General features: G+C 52.0%; 1 protein-coding gene across 1 annotated transcript; it reads left to right on the top strand.

Moving 5' to 3' along the window:
- Positions 1 to 8: 8 nt before the first annotated feature.
- On the top strand, positions 9 to 20268 carry Xpc (XPC complex subunit, DNA damage recognition and repair factor). Its single transcript, XM_090323977.1, has 16 exons — positions 9 to 136; positions 1611 to 1806; positions 2784 to 2899; positions 6264 to 6387; positions 7403 to 7487; positions 8826 to 8983; positions 9419 to 9539; positions 11309 to 11398; positions 12094 to 12960; positions 14475 to 14635; positions 15680 to 15761; positions 17704 to 17838; positions 17907 to 18076; positions 18568 to 18661; positions 19100 to 19189; positions 19441 to 20268. Exons 1-16 carry the CDS (start codon positions 34 to 36, stop codon positions 19654 to 19656), a joined length of 2808 nt encoding a protein of 935 aa, XP_090180103.1. The 5' UTR covers positions 9 to 33; the 3' UTR covers positions 19657 to 20268.
- Positions 20269 to 20276: the final 8 nt, after the last annotated feature.

A 20276-nucleotide genomic window follows, 5' to 3' on the forward strand; every position in this document is an offset into this window, starting at 1 on the left:
CTCCCTCGCGCGCGGAGTCTTGCCCGGGCAGCCATGGCTCGGAAGCGACGCGCAGCCCGGGGCTCTCAGGGATGCCAGCTGCGGCACCAGAAGGCCCAGGGCGAGGGCGCAGCCCGGCCAGAGCCGGAGGAGGCGGGTGAGCGCGCGCTGCGGGCTGCGGGGAGGCGCGGGGCGGGGTCTGGCGTCCGCGTCCCGCTCGGGGGCTCCCGGCGCTGGCGGCGGCCCCGGCCCCACCGAGGCCCCTTCCACCCCGAGCGGCCGGCCGGGCCCGGCCCACTGCGGGCTCCTGGCCCTCGCCGCCCCGAGGACCACGTCCAGCCTCGTGGCCGGGGTCACCGGGGCCGGGGAGCTCGGAGGTGGCGACCGCGGGCCCCGCGCGCGCGCCTCCCCCGGGCCGCCCCGGACCCTCGGCCGCCCGGGGCCCCGGGCCCGAGGATCCCGGGGTGCGGACGTGCGGAGACCCCCGTGGAACCGGAGACCTCTGAGTGGTGTTTCCTGGACGACCGCGCAGAGCCCCCTCGGTGCCGCGCTGCCAGCCGTCCGCGGAGCCCCAGCAAGGGGCTTCATAAAGAGTTACCATGTCTGCTCCAAAATGGAAGCAGACCGATGGGAAAGCAAAGGGGCGTTTAGTGTGAATACATTTGCAGACCAGGGAAGTACCCCTCCTGGCCACCGAGTTAGTAATTAAGACAACTTGTTACAATACAGAGAAGTAAAATGGGCTGTAGGTTTAGTGGCCCTGCTTTAACTAGTTGATGAGCCAAAAGCTTAGAATTAGCCAAGTTCATAAGCTGGTTAAATTTGCCCTTGGATGGAAATGTGTTTTTAAGGAAATTAAAGGTGTTTTTTTTTTTAATTTACTACAGGTTGAACAGTGAATCTGAATTTTGGGGAATGTTTCAGAATCTGAAACATTGCAGAAAGCTTTAGATTTGGGGCTTTTAGACTTAAGAGATGCTCAGCCAGTAAAAATGCCCCCAAATCAGAAAGACTTGTTGGTATCTCAATCCTGGTAGCCCCCAAACATTCCCTGTCTTCCAGCCTTGCTGAGGTGGCTGGGGTGGTAGTGCTTTCAAGATTGGGCACTGTAGTTGTTCTTTGAGCAGTGTTCGGTCTGGCTACATGGCAGGAGTAGGAATCAGGAGAAATAGGATGGGTGGACAAACTGAAAACAATTTCCTTAGGAGCAGAGGGGTGGCCGTCAAATCATTAACCTGGGCAGATAGCCAGTAAACAAAATGTTAATGAGTGGATTCACGTACTTCCGGGCAGGAAATAGGCCGAAGGCTAAGGTTTGGAATTTGGTTTTGAGTCGCGTGGTATTTTCTGTAGTCTTGGGTATGTAGAATAAAATGCTGGTAGGCGATGGTGGTTTGGGGCTGTGGGTATCTCTAGTCGACCACTTGCCCAGCATGAGGTCTCAGATTTGATTCTCAGCTCTGCGAACATGGGCTAGGCTGTAGTAGAGGGAAACTGAGGCTGCTGCCCAGGCATGGGATGGAGATGGGGTTTTCAGAGAGGTTACAGAGCCTTTCCATGACCTGGCCTGTAGCCACCCCACACCCACCTTTCCTGTCATTTCTCACCCTTTATCCTATGTGGTTACTTAGATGTCTTTGAGGTTGAGAAATCAAAACCCCCAAAGAGGAGCTGTCTCTCAAAAGTGAAGAGGAAGCAAGTGAAGAGAAAGCGACGCGCCAGTAATACAGGGGGTCCAGCAAAAAAGAAAGAGGCCAAGGCAGCTGTTAAAGCTGAAGACCTCGAGGCCGTGAAGGGCGAAGCCTTCTGTGGTGGAGAAGGCTGCAGGTAAGAGGGCCGAAAGCTTCAGACCCAGTGTTGAGTGGTTCCAGCCGTTTCTCCTGTCACTGGGATTGGGGGAGAGTGAAAGTTTAGAGAGAGCTGGGGACTTGTCAGGGTTTTCAGATGAGCAGCCTGCAGTTATCTGTTCTTGTTACACACTAAGTTCTGGCAGATCTGGCAGGAAACCCCAAGTCTTCTGACTTGTACTCCAGTGTACTTTCACATTCACAAAGATATTAGACAGGAAGTATCTGGCGTACATAAGTACGTGTGCTATGCATTGTTTTGTACTACTCTCCTCAAGAACCCTCTACCCACCCCCTGCCAGCTAGCTGGACTTCTCAGCATCATTCTTGCCCCACCCCACCCCCACCCAGTTTTGCTCATGTTTTTTCCTTCCCTTCCACTGGCTGTGCTTTCTTCCACAGATCTGTAGCCATCCGCTTCACTTTTCGATTCTTGACCCTTTACTCCTGGGTAACCCTGTGACAGCGCCCTGGATGCCCTAAGGCAGCTAGAGCTTAGCCTTTTGTTTGGTGGGTGCTTGTATTTTTATAACAGACATTCATGTGAATTTGTAGCCGACTATAAACCAGCTGATTTTCTGAAGAGAGGATGGACAGGATGAATCTGAAATCCTGACATGAGCAAGTAGCCCAGCAGAGGGCAGCAGTGCAGAAGGGGAGGGAAGGCCTTAGACTATGCAGATGGATCTGAGACTGAGCTCGCCGCTCCCCAGTTACTCCCTCACTTCCTGACTTCCCTCTCCAGGGTTATTCACAAACGTATCAGGTGGTAGAGCCCCTGCCTAGTGAGCAAACACTGCACACTTTGCAGATTATTAAGTTCATTCCTGGCTGGATGGTTGTTTGAGACAGGGTCTCACTGCATAGCCCAGGGTTGCCGCAAACTCACCGGGCTTACGGGAATGCCTGGCTTCTTTCTGCTTTGACAGCATCTTCTTCTCTGTAATCCTAATACAGTGACTCTCCCAGTGAGATGAACAAGATGAAGCAGCCTAAGAGGGAGTCGCCGGTGAATACAGGTAGTGAGGAAGAAGATGAGGAGGAAAGCGAAGAGGACTGGGAGGAGGTTGAAGGTGAAACATCTGCCTTGTTCTACAGCTTTTGACCCATATTGCTTTCTGCAGTTTTCTTGTTTCCCTTGAAACGGAGACTAAAGATAAAGTTGCAGTTGATAATGCCTTTTTAAATTATTTATTGTTATTATTATTATTAGCCAGTGCTGGGGCTTGAACTCAGGACTTGGGGGTATTGTCCTTGGCTTGCTCGAGGCTAGCACTCTCCCACTTGAGCCACAGCACCACTTCTGGCTTTTTCTGTGTATATGGTACTGAGGAATCTAGGGCTTGATGCATGCTAGGCAAGCACTCTACCACTAGGTCATGCTCCTGGCCCTAAAATTATTATTAGAAAGGTAATGTACAGAGGAATTACAGGTACATAAATCAGGGAATGAGTAAATTTCTTTTTGGACAGTGTCCCTTCTTCCCTTGTGCTCGTCCCATTTTTCTCTCTGGTACTGTTTATGGCAGAGTCATAAGAGGCCCAGGTCTGGCTTCATCTCTAAGAGACTCTGTCTCAAAAAAAAGCAGAATCAGGCTGGAGTTTAGCCTAGTGGTAGAGTGCTTGCCTAGCGTGCATGAAGACCTGGGTTTGACTCCTTGGTACCACATACATAGAAAAAAGACCAGAAATGGTGCTGAGGCTCAAGTGGTAGAACTCTAGCCTTGAGAAAAACCAAGGACCGTGCTCAGACCCTGAGCTCAAGCCCAGGATTGGCAAAGAAAGAAAAGGCAGAATCCTATGCCCAGGTTACCAAAAAGGCTGGACATTGTCTAGTATCCGTGGATGGAAGAGCTGTAGTAAAAGGCAGCAGGTCAGATAGAAAGGGCAGAAGCCAGGGCCACTGCTCCTGGATTTACAGCTCAGCTCTGCCACTTGCTTAGCTGTGAGAACAAGTGCTTCCTTCTCTCCAGTGAGCTTTGCACTGGTGACCCTAAACACTGAAACCAGCTGAGCAGTGAGCCAAGGCTCTGGACTGCTAGGGAGCAGAACTGTGTCTATATGGAGGCCTGGGGCATCAGACCCTCCGAGTCCTGTAAGATCATGGTTTCCCTGGCACTGTGTTGTGAAAATGCTCAAACCTACAAAAAAAAATGCCAGATAGTGTATTAAAGTTGTGTGTGTATTCCTCACATGGGTTCATGAACTTGAATTTGTAGCCCCACTGAATGTATCTTTCTTCTCCTTGGAAGTATTCATGGTACAACTGTTTGGAAATAAGTTGCAATTTCTGACTTTTGCAAATATTTTACCTGGCATTAGCATACCTACTAATGAAAAATAAGCAGTTGTTATAAAAGTATCTTTATAGTCCAACTTGGGTGTCTAGTGAGTAGGTGTAAGCCTGATTAGTGCGCGTGTGTGTATGTGTGTTGCTGAAGGTTGAGCCCAGGTCATTGCCTATACTAGGCATGCATTCTACTACTAAGCTTCAGCTTCTCCTGCAGCTACTTTCCAGATAAGGTCTTCTGCAGCCCATGCTGGCCCAGCACCCTGCTCTGCCTCCTAATCCTCCAGGTGTTAGGGTTAACAGTGTGCACTGGCACCTGTACCATGCAACAGTTTTGTTTTTGTTTGAGAGCACTGTATGTTTTGAAAGGTTCTGTTTCTTTAAAAAAAGAAATCTGTCTTCTGTTTTGGTTTTGCAGATAGACAATAAGGCATCTCATGGTATTGCTTAAAATTTGGGTAATATCTTCAGTGTTATTTACACACTCTAGGGTAAGGCCTAAGACAGTGCTGTGAGCCTGCTTCTGCATCATTGGCGGGTCTTAGGTCATGTTCTTGCTCCACCAGTGTACTGAGTTGACGCCAACCACATCAACCACATCCCTGTGTTCTTTTTTTTTTTTTTTTTTTTCCCCCCAGTCCTGGGCTTGAGCTCAGGGCCTGAGCACTGTCCTTGGACTTTCTCAAGGCTAGAGCTCTACCACTTGAGCCTCAGCACCACTTCCGGCTTTTTTTTTTTTTTTCTATGTATGTGGTACCAAGGAATCGAACCCAGGTCTTCGTGCATGCTAGGCAAGCACTTTAATCACTAGGCCAAACTCCTGGCCCCTGTGTTCTTTTGACATGGCTTTTTTTTTGGGGGGGCGGTGGGAGGGTTGTACTCAATTTCCTCAGTCTCACTAGGTAGGGACTCTGCTACTTGAGTGACAACTCTAACCCTTTTTACCTTACCTATGTTGAGATAGTGTCTATTGAAAAATTTTTCTTTTGTCCAGGCCAGCCCGAATTGTATTTATATGTAGCTGGGATTACAGCTACATTAGTCCTGGAACTTGAGCTCAGGGCCTGGATACTGTCCTTGAGCTTTCTCAAGTCTAGCGCTCTACCTCTTGAACCACAGCACCACTTCCAGCTTTTTCTAAGTATATGGTACTGAGGAATCGAACCCAGGGCTTCCTGCATGCTAGGCAAGCACTCTTCCACCAGGCCACACTGCCAGCCCCTTAATGATGGTTATTTTTGAGGTAGGCTCTGGTTTCCTGTCTGGGTGCTTGTTTGGATTGGATGGTAGGTTCACACCACAATGCCTAGCCTCCTTGGTTGAGATGGAGTCTTGGGGTCTTCGTATTCAGGCACCCTTGAACTGCATTCCTCCCTATCTGGGTCTCCCACACAGCGAGGATGACAGTCCCATGCCCTGATGCCCAGGTATTGTTCACAAGTGAACTTTTCAGCCCAGGCTGGCTCCAATTGCAGTTGTCTCCTGATCTCAGCCTCCCAAGATGTTAGCATTACAGCTGTGAGCCACCGGCACTTAGCCAGGCTTGGTGAAGCTCCAAGAAGCTCTGGTTTATTTTATGAAAGACTGGCATTAAGAATCAAAGGTCTTGTCATTAGGTGTATTCATTGCCAGTGGGTGTCATGGCTTCTAGGCTGTAAATGTCTTACAGGTGCTTTTGCTAATGAAGTTCATGGTGAGGTCCAGTTGAGTAAATTCCGTTCATTTCAGGTAGTGTTCACAGCTAGGGTGATGCAGGGAGTTCCTGTTGTATGCAGATCTCCCTGGGGAAGGCAGAAAACTATGTTACAACTCTACAAAGCCACTGCTCAGTGTGTTAGCTTTGTAGCAGGTGGAAGTTCTTCTGGTTGTTGCTTTGCTGTTTTTCTTTTGAACACACTCAGACATCCCTGGGTGTGTGTGTGTGTGTGTGTGTGTGTGTGTGTGTGTGTGTGTGTGTGTGTGTGTGTGTGTGTGTGTGTGTGTTTTAGTGGTTAATTGGAAATGAGTCTCACAGGAACTTTTTTTGGCCTAGGTTGGCTTTGAATCATGATGATCAGATCTCAGCTGCCTCAGTAGCTAAGATTACAGGCATGAGCCGCCAGTGTGTGGCATTATTACTAATTTTTTTAAAAAATGATTGTTGCTAGAACTTGGTGAGCCTGTGCTAGGGGACATGGGAGAGAATTCAGCCTTCTGTCAATCTGTTCTGCCTGCGAAGCCAGTGGAGATAGAAATCGAAACACCAGAGCAAATGAAAACAAGAGAAAAAAGGTAAGATTAAGCCCTTTGATTTTAGGCTCCTACTCTCCGTAATGATAGGTATATTTAAGTATACTTAGGTGAGCCAGGCTGAGCATCACAGCAGCCAGGAACTTCAGGGGAGAAAGCCCTGGGTTTGCCAGCAGGACTGGAATGGAAAGCCTCTGTATCCTGGCAGGGGGTGGAAGCAGAGCGGGAACTGAGCTAGTAGATCACCCCTCTCACTTGTTCCTTAGACTGGTATTAGAAATGAGAAGTCAGCGGCTCAGTGTGCTCAAGTAACATTCTAGAACTCACCCTGCTGTTAAGCAGAGGAGCTAAGGCCTAAGTCGTGGTCATGTGACTCAGTACTCATGCTTTCCCCGACGTTCCACTAGAAGCCAGAGACTGTCCATTGTGGGACGGAGCCTCCCCTCCTGCCAGCATCCACAGAATCCTGCAGCCTCTGATGGCCTTGCATAATGGAGCCTAGACCTGTTTGAAGGGGTGATGATGAGTTCCCTTGCAGGCTGGGCACATCAGTGGAAGGGAAGATCATGTGTGACTCAAGAAGCAGCAGACTTTGCTTGAACATTCTAGGAGATTTTTCACTAGAAGAGTGCCATCTAAGTAACTCCGTTGATTTAGTGTCAATGTAGTGGCTGCTAGGGAGGGAGTTGGGAGGCCAGACAGGAAACTTATGCTTCTAAGTCCTGATTGTAAGGCAGGATTTGGTGTTGGCATGCTTTCAGTGAGAGGCTGTAGCCTCTGGGGTTTATTCCAGCAAGACCTTGAGGAGGTAGCACTACTCCAGAGCCGCCTGGAGGCTGGGTGGAGGGGCTGGGCTTGCTGGGCCAGTGCTTCCCTCTCCTCCCCTGAGGGCAGGCTTGTCTGTGAGGAGGAGCAGAGGAATGCTGAGGAAATAGCCAGCCTGTGCATTTGCTTGAGTAGCTTGGCTTTGTGCCCTCATTCATGCTGCAATGAGCTGGAGAAATTGACTAGGGCACCGAAGTGTTCCGTTTTTTTCCCCACTTCGCTTGCGTTGCAGTGAGAAGATAAAAATGGAGTTTGAGACCTACCTCCGGAGGATGATGAAACGTTTCAACAAAGAAGTCCACGAGAATATGCACAAGGTGAGGACGCAGAAGGAAAAAACACGGGGTTCCCGGCGGGCTGAGGCCCTGCGTGGGCCCTGCTACTCAATAGTGACTTTGGCAAGTTTACTCAGAGACCCAGAGAGAGTAAGAAAAACTAAGTATTATTGCCTAGTAAGGTAACAGTAGGGTAGTTAGGAGAATTGGGCAGTATTGTAAGTGGAGTGACTTGTAGTGCCATGCCTGGTATGTGGCAGGGCCTCCTGGAATATTCTACTGCAGTAACTGGAACTCACTTTCTGTCTCTTCTTTCAATAATTTAATAACCTTAGTTCTAATCATAGCCAAACTCGCAGTGACTTTTGGCAGTAGCCACCATACTGGACGTGGATACAGAACCAGCAAGGCCACCATGGTCAGGCTTATGTAGCCTGAGCACCCCTGATCCAAGAATCCAAAATCTAAAATACTCGCAAACGGGGCGCGTTCTGCATGAGCGTTTCAGCAACACCCACAAAGCTTGAGGTTGGGAGCATTTCAGATTTCAGGCTTTGGGAAACTGAAATGCTACCTGGTAAGGCCTATGCAGATCTTCAAACAAAATCCCAAATCCAAAACACTTAGCTAGGGGCCACTCAACTTGTTTAAGTATCAAGGAGTTTCTGGTTTCACACGGAGCAAGAGGAACTTCAAACAAGTTCAGGCCGTCTCTGCTGAGTGGCAGGCGTGCTGGTGGGTCTTCCTGTAGGAGCATTGTGGGAGACTGGGCGTAGCGGGATACTAGAAATAAAAGGGAAATCAAGCTGAATAGAGGGTTTGAGGCACAAATGAGGGAGAAAAGAATGTCCTAGTTAAAATGGGAGGCTATTAGTGACTGAAAAGGAAGGCTAGTTGTGGTAGAAAATGATGCGAAGCTTTGTATGGGACAGGGGAAGGAGACACGGTCGCAGAATTATTCCAGTAGGTTAGTGAAGGATGGGGCTAGGTCAGAGGAGGGAAGAGGTGTGGGTACAGCCGCAGAGAGTGGGTTCAGGTGTGCATGGGGTGACAGAGAGAGCAGCCAGCAAGTCCACCCCCCACCAGCTGACTCCTGCTGTCTCCTACTCACTGTCCTGGCCATGTTGAACTCCAGAAGTTGGCACATTTCTCTACATTCCTGCTGTACATATCTTTAAAAAAAAACAAGTGCATGGTGAGCTGGATGATTTCTTGGAGACAAGGAGAGGCCAGGGAGCGGCAGGGCTGGGCAGTGTCTACTGCAGATACTTTACTTCCTGGTTTATAGAAATGACAGCATGTTTTTTGTTTACAAAATGTCCACACTCATCAGCTAGGTCCCTGGTACTTTCCGCCTTCCCGACTTCTTTCTCCGTGCAGGTTCACCTGCTGTGCCTGCTGGCGAATGGGTTCTATCGGAATGGCATCTGCCGGCAGGCGGATCTGCTGGCTATTGGGCTCTCCATCACCCCAGTCCGCTTCACCCGCGTCCCTCCGGAAGCCGTGGACCTGAGCTACCTCTCAAACCTCGTGAAATGGTAAGCTGCCGCCGCCCGCACAGCTCATGCGGAGAACTAGGTTTCTTTGGTTCTGGGTTCAGGTCAGGTCTGCAGGCCTCCAAGGTGCTAAGTACACATGAGGGCCAGGGCCTGGCACTGGCTCTGGAAGGGCTCCCAGGCTGATGGAGAGACGGGCACACAGCAGGTCCTTTAGGGTAGCGTGAGGAGTGTGCTGGCAGTGGAGTGCCACATGGCAGGGTGTTTTTCTGAGGTGGGCAGTCTTGGAAGGAAGGTGACACCAGGGAGGTGTCACCCGAGCAGGCTCTCCAGCCACAGTGGGGGTCGAGCTAGCCAGCTAGGATGGAAGGAGTGGAACAGAGGCGGCGCGTCTCAGGCCTCCCTCCTGCTTTTGATGTTCTTGACTGAGGGAGCGGGAATTCCTTCTTCCCCCCTCGGCGTGGGGGTGCCTTGTAGGTTCATTGGAACGTTTACGGTGAATGCAGACCTGTCAGTCAGTGAGGGAGAAAGCCTGCAGACGACACTGGAGAGGCGATTTGCAGTCTACTCTGCTCGTGATGAGGAGGAGTTGGTTCATGTAAGTGGCTCCTCTGATGGCACTGCTTCATGGTAAAAATAGGCTTTCTCCCTGGAAGACTGTTGTTAATTCATACACTTAGATTCCAGGAGGATTGGAGAAGGGCCCAGACTCTGCGTGCCTACAGAGACAGCTTCACTCCTCTTCGTGTTTGACTGGAGCATCATGGTTCAGTTTGGTCATGTTTGGTTTCCACTTAGGGTGCTGCCTCCACATCACTGCATAGAGCTCAGGAGCGATTTGCAGGACACCAGGAAGCTGGAGATAATGTCAGATGGTCAAAGACTGAACATGAGGAAGATAGTCAAGGCAGTGCTGGGACAGGAAAGCTGTGTGAGGGCCTCATCATCCCCCTCAGTGCTGTGTGCCCTGACGACAGGAACCGGGGGAGTGTGTGCCAACATGCCAGTCTAATTCAGTTCCTCAGAGTGCTCTGGTAAACATCATGAGCTGACTGCTTCTCAGAGGAGCGACGGAGTGAGCACGATGGGAAAGCTCACGCTTACCTCCGTTTGCTTCTGTGCCACGAAATAGTCATGCTGGAGAGAAATCCTCGGGGCATAAGCTGTGACAAGCCTGTCTTGCCCACTCCCCCATCCTACCTCCAGTGAAGCAGCGGTCTGCTTCCCTCTGTCTGGGTTTACCGTCTGTGGGAAGCCATACAGCCAGTCATCTTTTGTATGTCTTCCACTTTGCATAATGTTTTCCCAGGTTCATCTTCCCTGTATTTTTCTTTCCTCTTTAAGTATGAAACTGTTAGTTGAACTTGGTACCTGACACTTTCGAAGCTCATTGACTAGTGCTCTACCAACTGAACCATGTCTCCAACTCCCATTTTTCTTTCTTTTCTTTTTTTTTAATGCTAATTCTGAGGCTTAAGCTTCAGGTCTCTATCTCAGTCCTCTTCTCTTTGTCACTCACAGCTGGCACTCTACCACTTGAGTTGTACCTATAGCTCCAACTTTTTGCAGGTGAAGTGGAGATAATAGTCTCATTGTGGCTGGCTTCAAATGTGATTCTCAGATCTCTACTTCCTGAGTAGCATGGCTAGAAGCTATGAGCCACCAGCACCTGGCTTTGTATTTAACTTTTTTATTTTGTATTTTTGGGGGGGGTCCTGGGCTTGATTTCTGGAACTGGGCACTATCCCTGAGCTCCTTTATGCTCCAGGCTTACCTTCTACCACAGCACCACTTCTGGCTTTTTTTGTGATTAATTAGAGAAAAGAATCTCACAAGCTTTCCTACACGGGCTTGCTTTGAACTGTGATCCTCAGATCTCATCCACCAGAGTAGCTAGGATTATAGGCATGAGCCACCAGTGCCTGGCTACATATCTTTCAAGTATCTTTAAAAATGATACTTCTTTTTTTTTTTTAAAACATATAGAGAACAGTCCCCCCGCCTCTTTCTTTTTGTGGGTTACAGGGCTTAAACTCAGCCTGGGCGCTGTCCCTGAGCAATTCAGCTCAAGGCTACCACCCTACCCTGGAGCCAAGCCCCACTTCCCATTTTCTAGAGGTTAATTGGAAATAAGAGTCTCAGGTCCTTTTGTGCCTGGGCTGGCTTTGAACCTCAATCCTCAGATCTCAGCCTCCTGAGTAGCTAGGATTGCAGGCGTGAGCCACCACGCCCAGCCAGTTCTCATTTTTAAGTGTTGAGAGCTGCAGTGTCTCATCAGGTAGTTTGGTTATTTCCACCTTTTTTCTTTCGTAAATAACACACAGTGGTAAGTTTTCTTAGGATGACTAGTCTCTCTTTTTGGCATAGATGTTTCTACTGATTCTTCGGGCTCTGCAGCTGCTCACTCGACTGGTGGTATCTCTGCAGCCAGTTCCTCTCAGGCTGTCGATGGCAAAGGTGAGGTACACAGCGACTTCAAAGAGAGGAGACAGGAGTTAAAAAGAGTAAAGTAAAACCATCTCTAAAACAAGATTGGTCATTACTGTGGTTTTAAGAGCCTGGGTTCTCGTGAGGCTGCTCACACATCTCTTAGGAGAGGTTGGATACATGAAGGGCTCGAGTCTGGCACCCTGATCTGAGCTTGATTTGCAGGTGGCCAACAGGTGTGGGCTTCCGTCGTGCCAGCTTGGTAGAGTGGCCCATCCTCGTCAGGGTGTGTGGTGCTCTGAGTCTTGAGATGCTCCGCATTCTCTTTGAAGTGCGAGCATTTCTGAAGTCAGTGGTCTAGAGAGACGCAGGTAAAACCTCTATTCTAAAACCACAGCTGGATTCCTGCCTTGAGTGTGTGTTTGCAAAGTACATGTGCAAAATCAGGATTCTTATTTCTGAAGAAGCAGAGACTCACGGTGAGATAGAAATGGAGTCCAAATCCAGGTTTATGTTGTAAATCCCTTGCTGTTTTCTCTGCTCTCTAGTTAGGGCAGCCCATCGGAGGGGCTGCAGCTTTTGGCTGCTATTTACACAGAAGCCTGTGGGGTGGCCAGTGAAGTCTGAGCCCAGGATATATTTGTAAACTGATTTTCTTAAATTATAGGACTTCTATTATATCATAAGCAAAATGTAATGAAAAGCAAAATGTCTTCCTGTTTCAGGCAAAGAACCCCTGTAAGGAGAGATCCACGAAAGGTTCTGGAGGTACCTCGGACCCTTCCAGCCATATTCCAGAGAGTCATACTGAGGCAGAGACCAGCAGAAGAGCCAAACGCAAGGGGACTGGCAAGCCAGCTGTGAAAGGGAAGAGAAGCAAGGCCGCTGCAGACAGCAGGGAACGGAGAAAGTCCTCCAGTGAGGAGGAGCAGGGCGGCCCAGGGGAGCAGTGCCAGACCAGGAGGCGTCCACAAGGCCGCGGGCGGCGGGTGCGCTCCAGGATCTCCTATAAAGAGGAGAGTGCGAGTGACGAGGCTGGCAGTGGCTCTGACTTTGAACTTTCCAGCGGGGAAGTCCACTCGTCCTCCAGTGAGGATTCTGAGCCTGACTTTATAAGGCAGAGGAAGGCCCCAGTACCTCGGAGGACAAAGGCGGCATCCAAGAGTGACTCCAAGACCCCGCATAGCAGCCACCATAAGCGTCCAGGCTTTTCTGCAGCATCTTCCAGTTCTTCGTGCAGTAAGAGAGGCAAGAGAGCGTCCAACGATGGACAGGAGGCGGAAGCGGGAAGAGGCGCCGGCGTAGACCAGTGGCTGGAGGTGTTCTGTGAGCAGGAAGGAAAATGGGTGTGTGTGGACTGCGTGCATGGGGTTGTGGGCCAGCCTCTGGCCTGTTACAGATATGCCACCAAACCTATGACCTATGTCGTGGGCTTCGACAGTGATGGCTGTGCCCGTGACGTCACACAGCGATATGACCCGGCCTGGATGACAGCAACCCGCAGATGCCGCGTGGATGCCCAGTGGTGGGCCGAGACCTTGAGACCCTACCGGAGCCCGTTTGCGGAAAGGGAAAAGAAAGAAGACCTAGAGGTGAGGCTCGTGGGACCCGCGTGATTTCATAGGCCTGGGTGGTTTCCATCCTGAGCGCCTTCTGTGCCCAGAACTCACATTGACACGTTTACTGTGGCATAGCTTATCACCACAGTACTGTCAAGCGGTTACCATTACTTTAATTTTACCGGTAAGAGTTGTTATTGTTGGATAGAGAACTGACTAGGTATTTGAACCCAGGTCTGTGAGGTTTTAAAACCTGGTTTTAGTTTGCATTACAAATTTAGAGCTTTCAATGCATACAAGTCATATAACTCATGTGAGAAACGGATTCGTGTCCCAAACCTGTGTGTGCGTGGGCCCGCTCTCTCACGACATGCCTGAAACAGTTTACACACTTTACATACAGCATCTTCAAGATGTCTCCTGGGAGGGCCGGGAGTGTGGCCTAGTGGTTAAAGTGCTTGCCTAGCATGCACGAAGACCTGGGTTCAATTCCTTGGTACCACATACATAGAAAAAAGCCGGAAGTGGTGCTGGGGCTCAAGTGGTAGAGCTCTAGCCTTGAGAAAGTCCAAGGACAGTGCTCAGGCCCTGAGCTCAAGCCCAGGACTGGCAAAAAAACCCAAAAAGATATCTCCTGGGAAGGGAGGGGTGTGAAGTGACCCATGTGCAGTCTGTCAGGAAGGGCCACCAGGAAGCAGCTGCTGCCGCAGTGATGGCTGGGCTCTGCGTGTCTGCACAGGGACCTGGGGACATGGAGCTTCCAGCGAGGCTGACGTCCCTGTAAGCATCATTGGTTTGTTTTACTTAGTCCTGGCAGGTTAAGTGGCGAGCGAGGAGGTGGTATTGTAACCTAGCCCACCTCCAGTGGGCCCCGCGCCTCCAGGCCTCTCCTCCCCTCCACCGCGCCACACACCGCTCCGTGCATACAGCCCTGGAGAGCTGGAGAGAGTGTGGTGCCCAGAATTGGAGTGGTAGTGGTAGGATTTCCTGCTGGTCCCTCTTGAGGCCTGGGGAAATGCGTGTAAGCTGCCTGCGTGTGCAGCGCAGGCCGCGTTGCAGGACAGTGAAGTCGATTGTGTGCCTTTTGACCACGGAGGCTCAGTAGAGCGGGCACCAGTCTACCAGGGCATGTGGGGATTGCAACGAGGCTAGCTAACTTTCTGAAGTCACTCACATGGCAGAATTACTTCATTCTTCATCGTCTCATTCGAGAGATTGAGCTCAGGGCCTGAGTGGTGCCTCTGAGCTTTTTTGCTCAAGGCTCGTGGTCTACCATTTTTGAGCCACGGCACCATCTCTGGTTTTCTGGAGGTTAATTGGAGGTAAGAGTCTCACAGACTTTCCTGGACTATAGGTGTGAGCCACTGGCACGGGGCTCTTCCTAGCTTTCGATTAATCTACAGTCTGCTTCATGGCGAGAGGTATGGACGCTGGGTTACAAAGTCACCATGTCTGTGAAGCTAGGCTCTGTCCTCAAGTGTCACAGCAGTTAGTCCCCGCGAGCTTCCCCCAGCATCATGCTCAGCGTTGTCTGTCTGACCCTGCAGTTTCAGGCCAAGCACCTGGACCAGCCTTTGCCCACTGCTATTGGCACATATAAGAACCATCCTCTCTACGCCCTGAAGCGACACCTGCTGAAATACGAGGCCATCTATCCAGAGACGGCCGCTGTCCTGGGGTATTGTCGTGGAGAAGCTGTCTACTCTAGGTGTGTGTTAGTGGCCTCCGCAGGGTGCTTGCTATTGTTGTCTGGGATTAGTGGCCTTTTTGGGCAGGGGGCTGCTGGTGTAGATTCATCTTGTTAGCACCATCTAGAGTGTGTGCACGTGGACACACACACGCATGCGTATGCACACACGTGAATCTGTTACGAAGAGGAAGCCTGCCAATTAAGCGTAAAGTCGAGGGAGAGCTGTTGAGGGGGCCGAGGTTGAAAGATGGCATTTTAAAGCTAGCCTGGGCAGAAAGTCCTCGAGACTCTTTCATAAACCTGGGCTGGAGGTGTGACGCAAGAGATAGAGCACCTGCTGAGAGGAAATAAGCCGTGCAAGAGCGCAGTGCACTGAGTTCAAGGTTTAGAACAGGACAAATTAAGACAAGTAAAATTTAAGATGTGACCATAAAAACCTTCAACTATATAACTCCAAAACATGCAGAACAAGTGATTTAGTTACAAAAACTAAAAAGAGTCAGTGTTTGAAGTGGGTGTAGATCCTATAAGTTGCGGTTACGTAAGTGTGAGTCTCCCTGATGCCACTCTTTACGCTTGAAAACGGGTGAAATGTGGTTTGCTATGGCTTATTCTGTAGGTAAAAGAAAAGTAGGACGCGAATAAATGAACAGGGAAATGACCCAGGCCCCGTCACAGGCTGCCAAGCTCCATGTCACTGCAGCGTGTGCAGTGCTGAGATTCTGTGATGGCTTCTTAGCTCACTGGAGCCCGTCTCCATGGGGTCTTCTTTTTGTGTCAGTGTCCCCTTTTCTGGACACTCATCTCCCCATGGCGTTGCCAGCAGATGGGTCTCGGCAGGCACTCCTCGGTGTGCATACTGTGTAGAGGGTGCCCTCACCGTGGCAGGAGCCACTCTTCGTAGGGCTTGTGAGTGGACCTGTTGTCTGACACCGCCTGGGTCAGTTAGGATGGAGCCTGAGCCTGGGGTGAGGAAAGCCGCAGAGGGGACTGGCCGGCCGCTGCCGGGTCCCCACAGGCAGCTGTGACGACTGTGACCTTCGTTTCACGTTGCTCCCATAGGGATTGTGTGCATACTCTACACTCCAAGGACACGTGGCTGAAACAAGCAAGGGTGGTGCGGCTCGGAGAAGTGCCCTACAAGGTAGCCAGGGCGGGGTGGCGTGGGGAGCACCGGCTGGCCCGGGGGCTTTGTCTCCCTGGGTGGAGAGCGGGCTTTGAGCAGGCAGGCATGTAAACTGTTCACTAGTAAGAAGTGTACACGACACGGGTCTTCCAAAACATGTGGGGTGTCACCCGGAACGTGGCCAGCTGCGTGGATGCTCGAGTTGTTCTCAGAGGTCCAAGCCCTGCTCCATCCACACACACAGGGACACCACTCTCGGGTTGGCAGCGCACCATTTTGCACGTAGGCAGATAAATTCAAGCTCAGTAGGAACCCTGGGCTGCTCTCTCATGTGCGTGGCGTGTCAGGCCCATGGCCTGTGAGAAACAGCCTCCCATAGACTTCTCAGAATCTGGCTCACTAACCTCAGGTACTGGGGCTGGTCGCTGAGCTGCACTTCCTTCTCCAATCCCGACAGGAGTCCTGGGGCCCTGCCACTGCCTGGTAGAAGCTTAGTGGGAGAGGCAGCGCTCAGCCCCGCTGCTTGCGTGCGGAGCTGCCTGTTGGGCCTGCAGAGCTGCTGCAGTTTGTTCTCCCCCCCTTTCCCCAGTGCTCCTTAGCGCGTAGACAGTCTCTTTAGGCCACCACTGTCTGGTCCTAACAGCGCATGCAGCTTAGCATTTTACCATTATCATCTGAACGTGTTGTAAATATTTGAAAATGTTCACGAGATTACATTTTGTTCTGAAGTCTTCGTGACCTAATCCTACAAAGTATCACAGATGACACACGCGACTGCTGCTGCTGCTGCTGCTGTTGTCTTAGCACAGTTCTAGAACCGTCCCCTCAGTTAGGTCCCTGTCCTGGGTGTCTGCTGTGTAGGTCTTGCTGAGCCCCCCCCCACAGCTGGCCCTCTCCCCAGCCCAGCTGTCATCGCTAGAGGCGCAGGGGATGCTCTGGCACCATGTGGGCATTCCCACACTCCTGTCCCCGCTGGGTCCTGCACATTCTTCTTCCCAGCCATTTCTCCTGGCCGGACTCTCTCTGATCCCTTTAAGCGTCAACTCAGATACGACTGGCTTTGACAGTCTCTCCCTGGGCAGTGGGCGAACCCAGATCCTGGTATCGTCCACCATTCCCTTGTGGTAGGACTCTTGATCTCACAACAGGCTTTATGATATTAAAGGGTGGTAAAGAATAAATCATATGACAGAAAACACATATGGCCCAAGAAAGCTCCAGCCCCTGCTCAAGGGGATGCTTGCATGGCCCAGGCCTGGGTTCCAGCTGCCCCCTGGGTCTGGCCCCCACCCCTTGCTTGTAGGAGGGAGGTAGGTTTCTAGTCCTCCATCTTTTCACCCTTAAGCTCCACACAGAAAAAAATTTTTTTACCCACCCTGGGGTTTGACCTCCGGGCCTGGGCACTGTCCTTGAGCTTTCTGGAGGCTAGAGCTCTACTACTTGAGCCACTGCACCACTTTTGGTTTTTTCTGTGTATGTGGTGCCAAGGAGTTGAACCCAGGGCTTCCTGCATGCTAGGCAAGCACTGTACCACTAGGCCACACTCCCGGCCCCCAAGGAGAATCTTGGTCTTAGCCTCTGGACATGTTGGGTCCTGGGGTCTGAAGCACTCAGTGCTTCCCACCGGTGGCTCTGGAGGGGTGGCATAGTGATCTGGGTGGGCATGTGCCTTCGTCTCCAAGGCCACTGAGTCCTAGTAGTGGGAGGAGAGAACGCAGCACGTGCCTGGGCCTTCACGAGCTGTGCCTGCAGGTGGACCGCTTGTCCCTCGGCCACTCATCTGAAAAATGGACAGAGCAAGAGCCCCGCCTCTCTGCTTTACTGAAAAGACTAGACTTTCAGCCTTGAGCACAGCGTGCTGTGGAAATGCGTGGAAACCCGCCCATCCGCAGGGGTGGGGCGTGGCACTGAGCGCTCGGAGCCAGAGGCCTCTGTGGTAACTGCTGTTTCCTCTGGGCAGATGGTGAAAGGCTATTCCAACCGGGCGCGGAAGGCCCGGCTCGCCGAGCCCCACCTGCAGGACTACAATGACCTGGGTCTGTTTGGCCGCTGGCAGACTGAGGAGTACCAGCCCCCCGTGGCCGTGGATGGGAAGGTAAGGGAGCGCAGCCAGGGACCGCCCGGCTGGCCGCTGGCGACGTGCTCCACGCCTCCCTCCCGCAGGTGCCTCGGAACGAGTTTGGGAACGTGTACCTCTTCCTGCCCTGCATGATGCCCATCGGCTGTGTGCAGCTGAACCTGCCCAACCTGCACCGCGTGGCCCGCAAGCTGGACATCGACTGCGTCCAGGCCATCACCGGCTTCGACTTCCATGGAGGCTACTCCCACCCCATGTGTGCAGGCCTTCTGGGGAGGGCAGGGGCGGAAAGCCCAATGGGTGGAAAGCCAACCTTGGCACCTCACCAGTGGTGGTGGCTTCTGTGCAGAGGCAGTAAATCCAGCAGAGTCAGTGTCCTTGTAATATTGGGCTAAGACACTGCCCTAGGGGAGCCACAGGCTGGAGACCAGAGTGGGGTCAGCAGCCGTCCTGGTGCCTAAGCTCCGTGTGTGTGTGTGTGTGTGTGTGTGTGTGTGTGTGTGTGTGTGTGTGTGTGTGTGTGTGTGTGTGTGTGTGTGTGTGTGTGCGCGTGCGCGTGCGCGCGTGCACACCCGGAAGCCTCTCACCGTCTCTCAGCCTGCCTTCTGCACGGATGCTGTTGGCACTGCCTGGCCTTGAGCGGCCCCTAGGGCCCCAAGTGCTCAGGTGGGGCTCTGCCCTCTGCAGAGAGGAGGTGGAGGGGCGGGGCAGGCGGGCTCAGGGAGGTCACCAGTGCTGTCCCCACAGAACGGACGGCTACATTGTCTGTGAGGAGTTCAAAGACGTGCTCCTGGCCGCCTGGGAGAACGAGCAGGCGCTCCTGGAGAAGAAGGAGAAGGAGGTGAGGGGGAGGGACAAAGGCAATGCCGGGCTCCTTTTGCCCCCAAGCAGGTGGGAGGATGGGGAGTCCGTGTCTTGTACCCCACCCCTTCACTCCACGGAAGGTTCTGTAGGGACGGAGCCGTGCAGAACAGGCTCCACCCGCCACCCTTTCCCTTCACTCTTCAACCTGCCCTGCCTTGAGAAGAATTGCCCCAAGCCTGGTTCTGGTACCTCGTCCCCTGGAAAGTGCAGCCAGGCAGCAGAGGACTCGTTTGGTGGATTTCACCTATGTCAGTCTGTAAATCAGAGTCGTGTTTTGGAGATGAGACTTGGTATGGTGGACAGGTTCTCCTTTAGCTTAGAGCTGCACAGAGAAGTATGCACATTCCGCGTTCATCTCCATGTTCTTCCCGAGAATATCAGTGTGTGGCATTTCTTGTCCCGTTTCTGTCTGCAGAAGAGAGAAAAGCGAGCTCTGGGGAACTGGAGGCTGCTGGTGAGAGGATTGCTCATCCGAGAGAGGCTGAAACGTCGATATGGAGACAAGGTCTGTGTGGGGCCTCCGCATGTTCCAGACTCTTCATCTAGACCCCCATCCCCCCCGGGGCGCCCTGCCTCAGATCCTGTGTGCGCCTGGGCACTTGAGATAGTGCACGTTGTCAGAAGTGAGGTCGTGGACGGGCACAGCCAGGGCCTCCACTTCCCAGCAGGTCTCGGGTGCATCCGGCCAGACCTGTCCCCGGGCAGGATCTCCATAGCCAATCACTGAGTCCATGTCCTCTCTGTCCACCCCTCCAGAGTGAGGTCATAGCTCCCTGTGCTGACCGGGAAGGTGGGCTGTCTTCTGATGAAGAGGAGGGGACCAGCTCACAGGCAAAAACAGCCAGAATCCTGGCGGCCTCCTGGCCTCAGAACCGAGAAGTGAAAGAGGAGCAAACGCCCAAGTGCCCCAAGACAACCAGGAAGGGGAGGAAAGCAGCTGCTGCCCACCTGTTCCCCTTCGAGAAGCTGTGACCCGAGCCCCAACTGTGGATGCCCTGCCAGGCTCCATCTCCACTGAGCGCAGTGTCCCCCAGCAGCCCAGGGACCGTGGGGAGCGAGCGCCCCCTGCAGGCCGGCCGGCCGCAGCCCTCTCCAGTCCCTCCTCACAGGGAGCTTTCCAGAGTTTCTACCCAAGCCCAAACTGAGCTACAGAATACAGCCATGGGAGAGCCTGCCCCCGGGCTCTTGGCCTTCGAAATGTGGGCTTTTTTGTTTTTTTCCTTTGTCAGAACGACAGTCACTGGGAACTGTGGACAGAGCTGCTTGTGGGAGTGCCCTGGTCCTCCACCTTGGCTCTGAACTGCAGTCCAGCACTGCCTCCTCCTGGCTGGTGGCCGCTCAGCTCCCAGCAGGGGATCTGATTTTCAGTCACATTTTGTGGCAGCTGAAGACTAGAACAAAGAGCTAACCTTAGGAACCGAGAAAATAAGTTGTGAGGAAATGAAGCAGAAGTAAAAGTGGATCCGCGCTAGCCTAGATTTTATCATGACTGGATAAACTTACAAAGTTCTGAATCACGAATTGCACATAATCGGGAGAAAACAATTTATAGCATTTTGGGAAAATAAAGCATTTTTCTACCAAGACTTGAC

This window comes from Megascapheus bottae, chromosome 33 (genome assembly GCF_031878675.1).
Source record: "Megascapheus bottae isolate mThoBot1 chromosome 33, mThoBot2.hap1, whole genome shotgun sequence".
Classification (NCBI taxonomy): Eukaryota; Metazoa; Chordata; class Mammalia; order Rodentia; family Geomyidae; genus Megascapheus; species Megascapheus bottae.

Bases quoted from the DNA above. Each gene is read 5' to 3' on its own strand.
- Xpc (XM_090323977.1), top strand. From the start codon at position 34: ATGGCTCGGAAGCGACGCGCAGCCCGGGGCTCTCAGGGATGCCAGCTG. The intron at 7,488-8,825 runs GTGAGGACGCAG...TTCTCCGTGCAG, and splicing joins TCCACGAGAATATGCACAAG to GTTCACCTGCTGTGCCTGCT. The intron at 12,961-14,474 runs GTGAGGCTCGTG...CTGACCCTGCAG, and splicing joins AAAAGAAAGAAGACCTAGAG to TTTCAGGCCAAGCACCTGGA.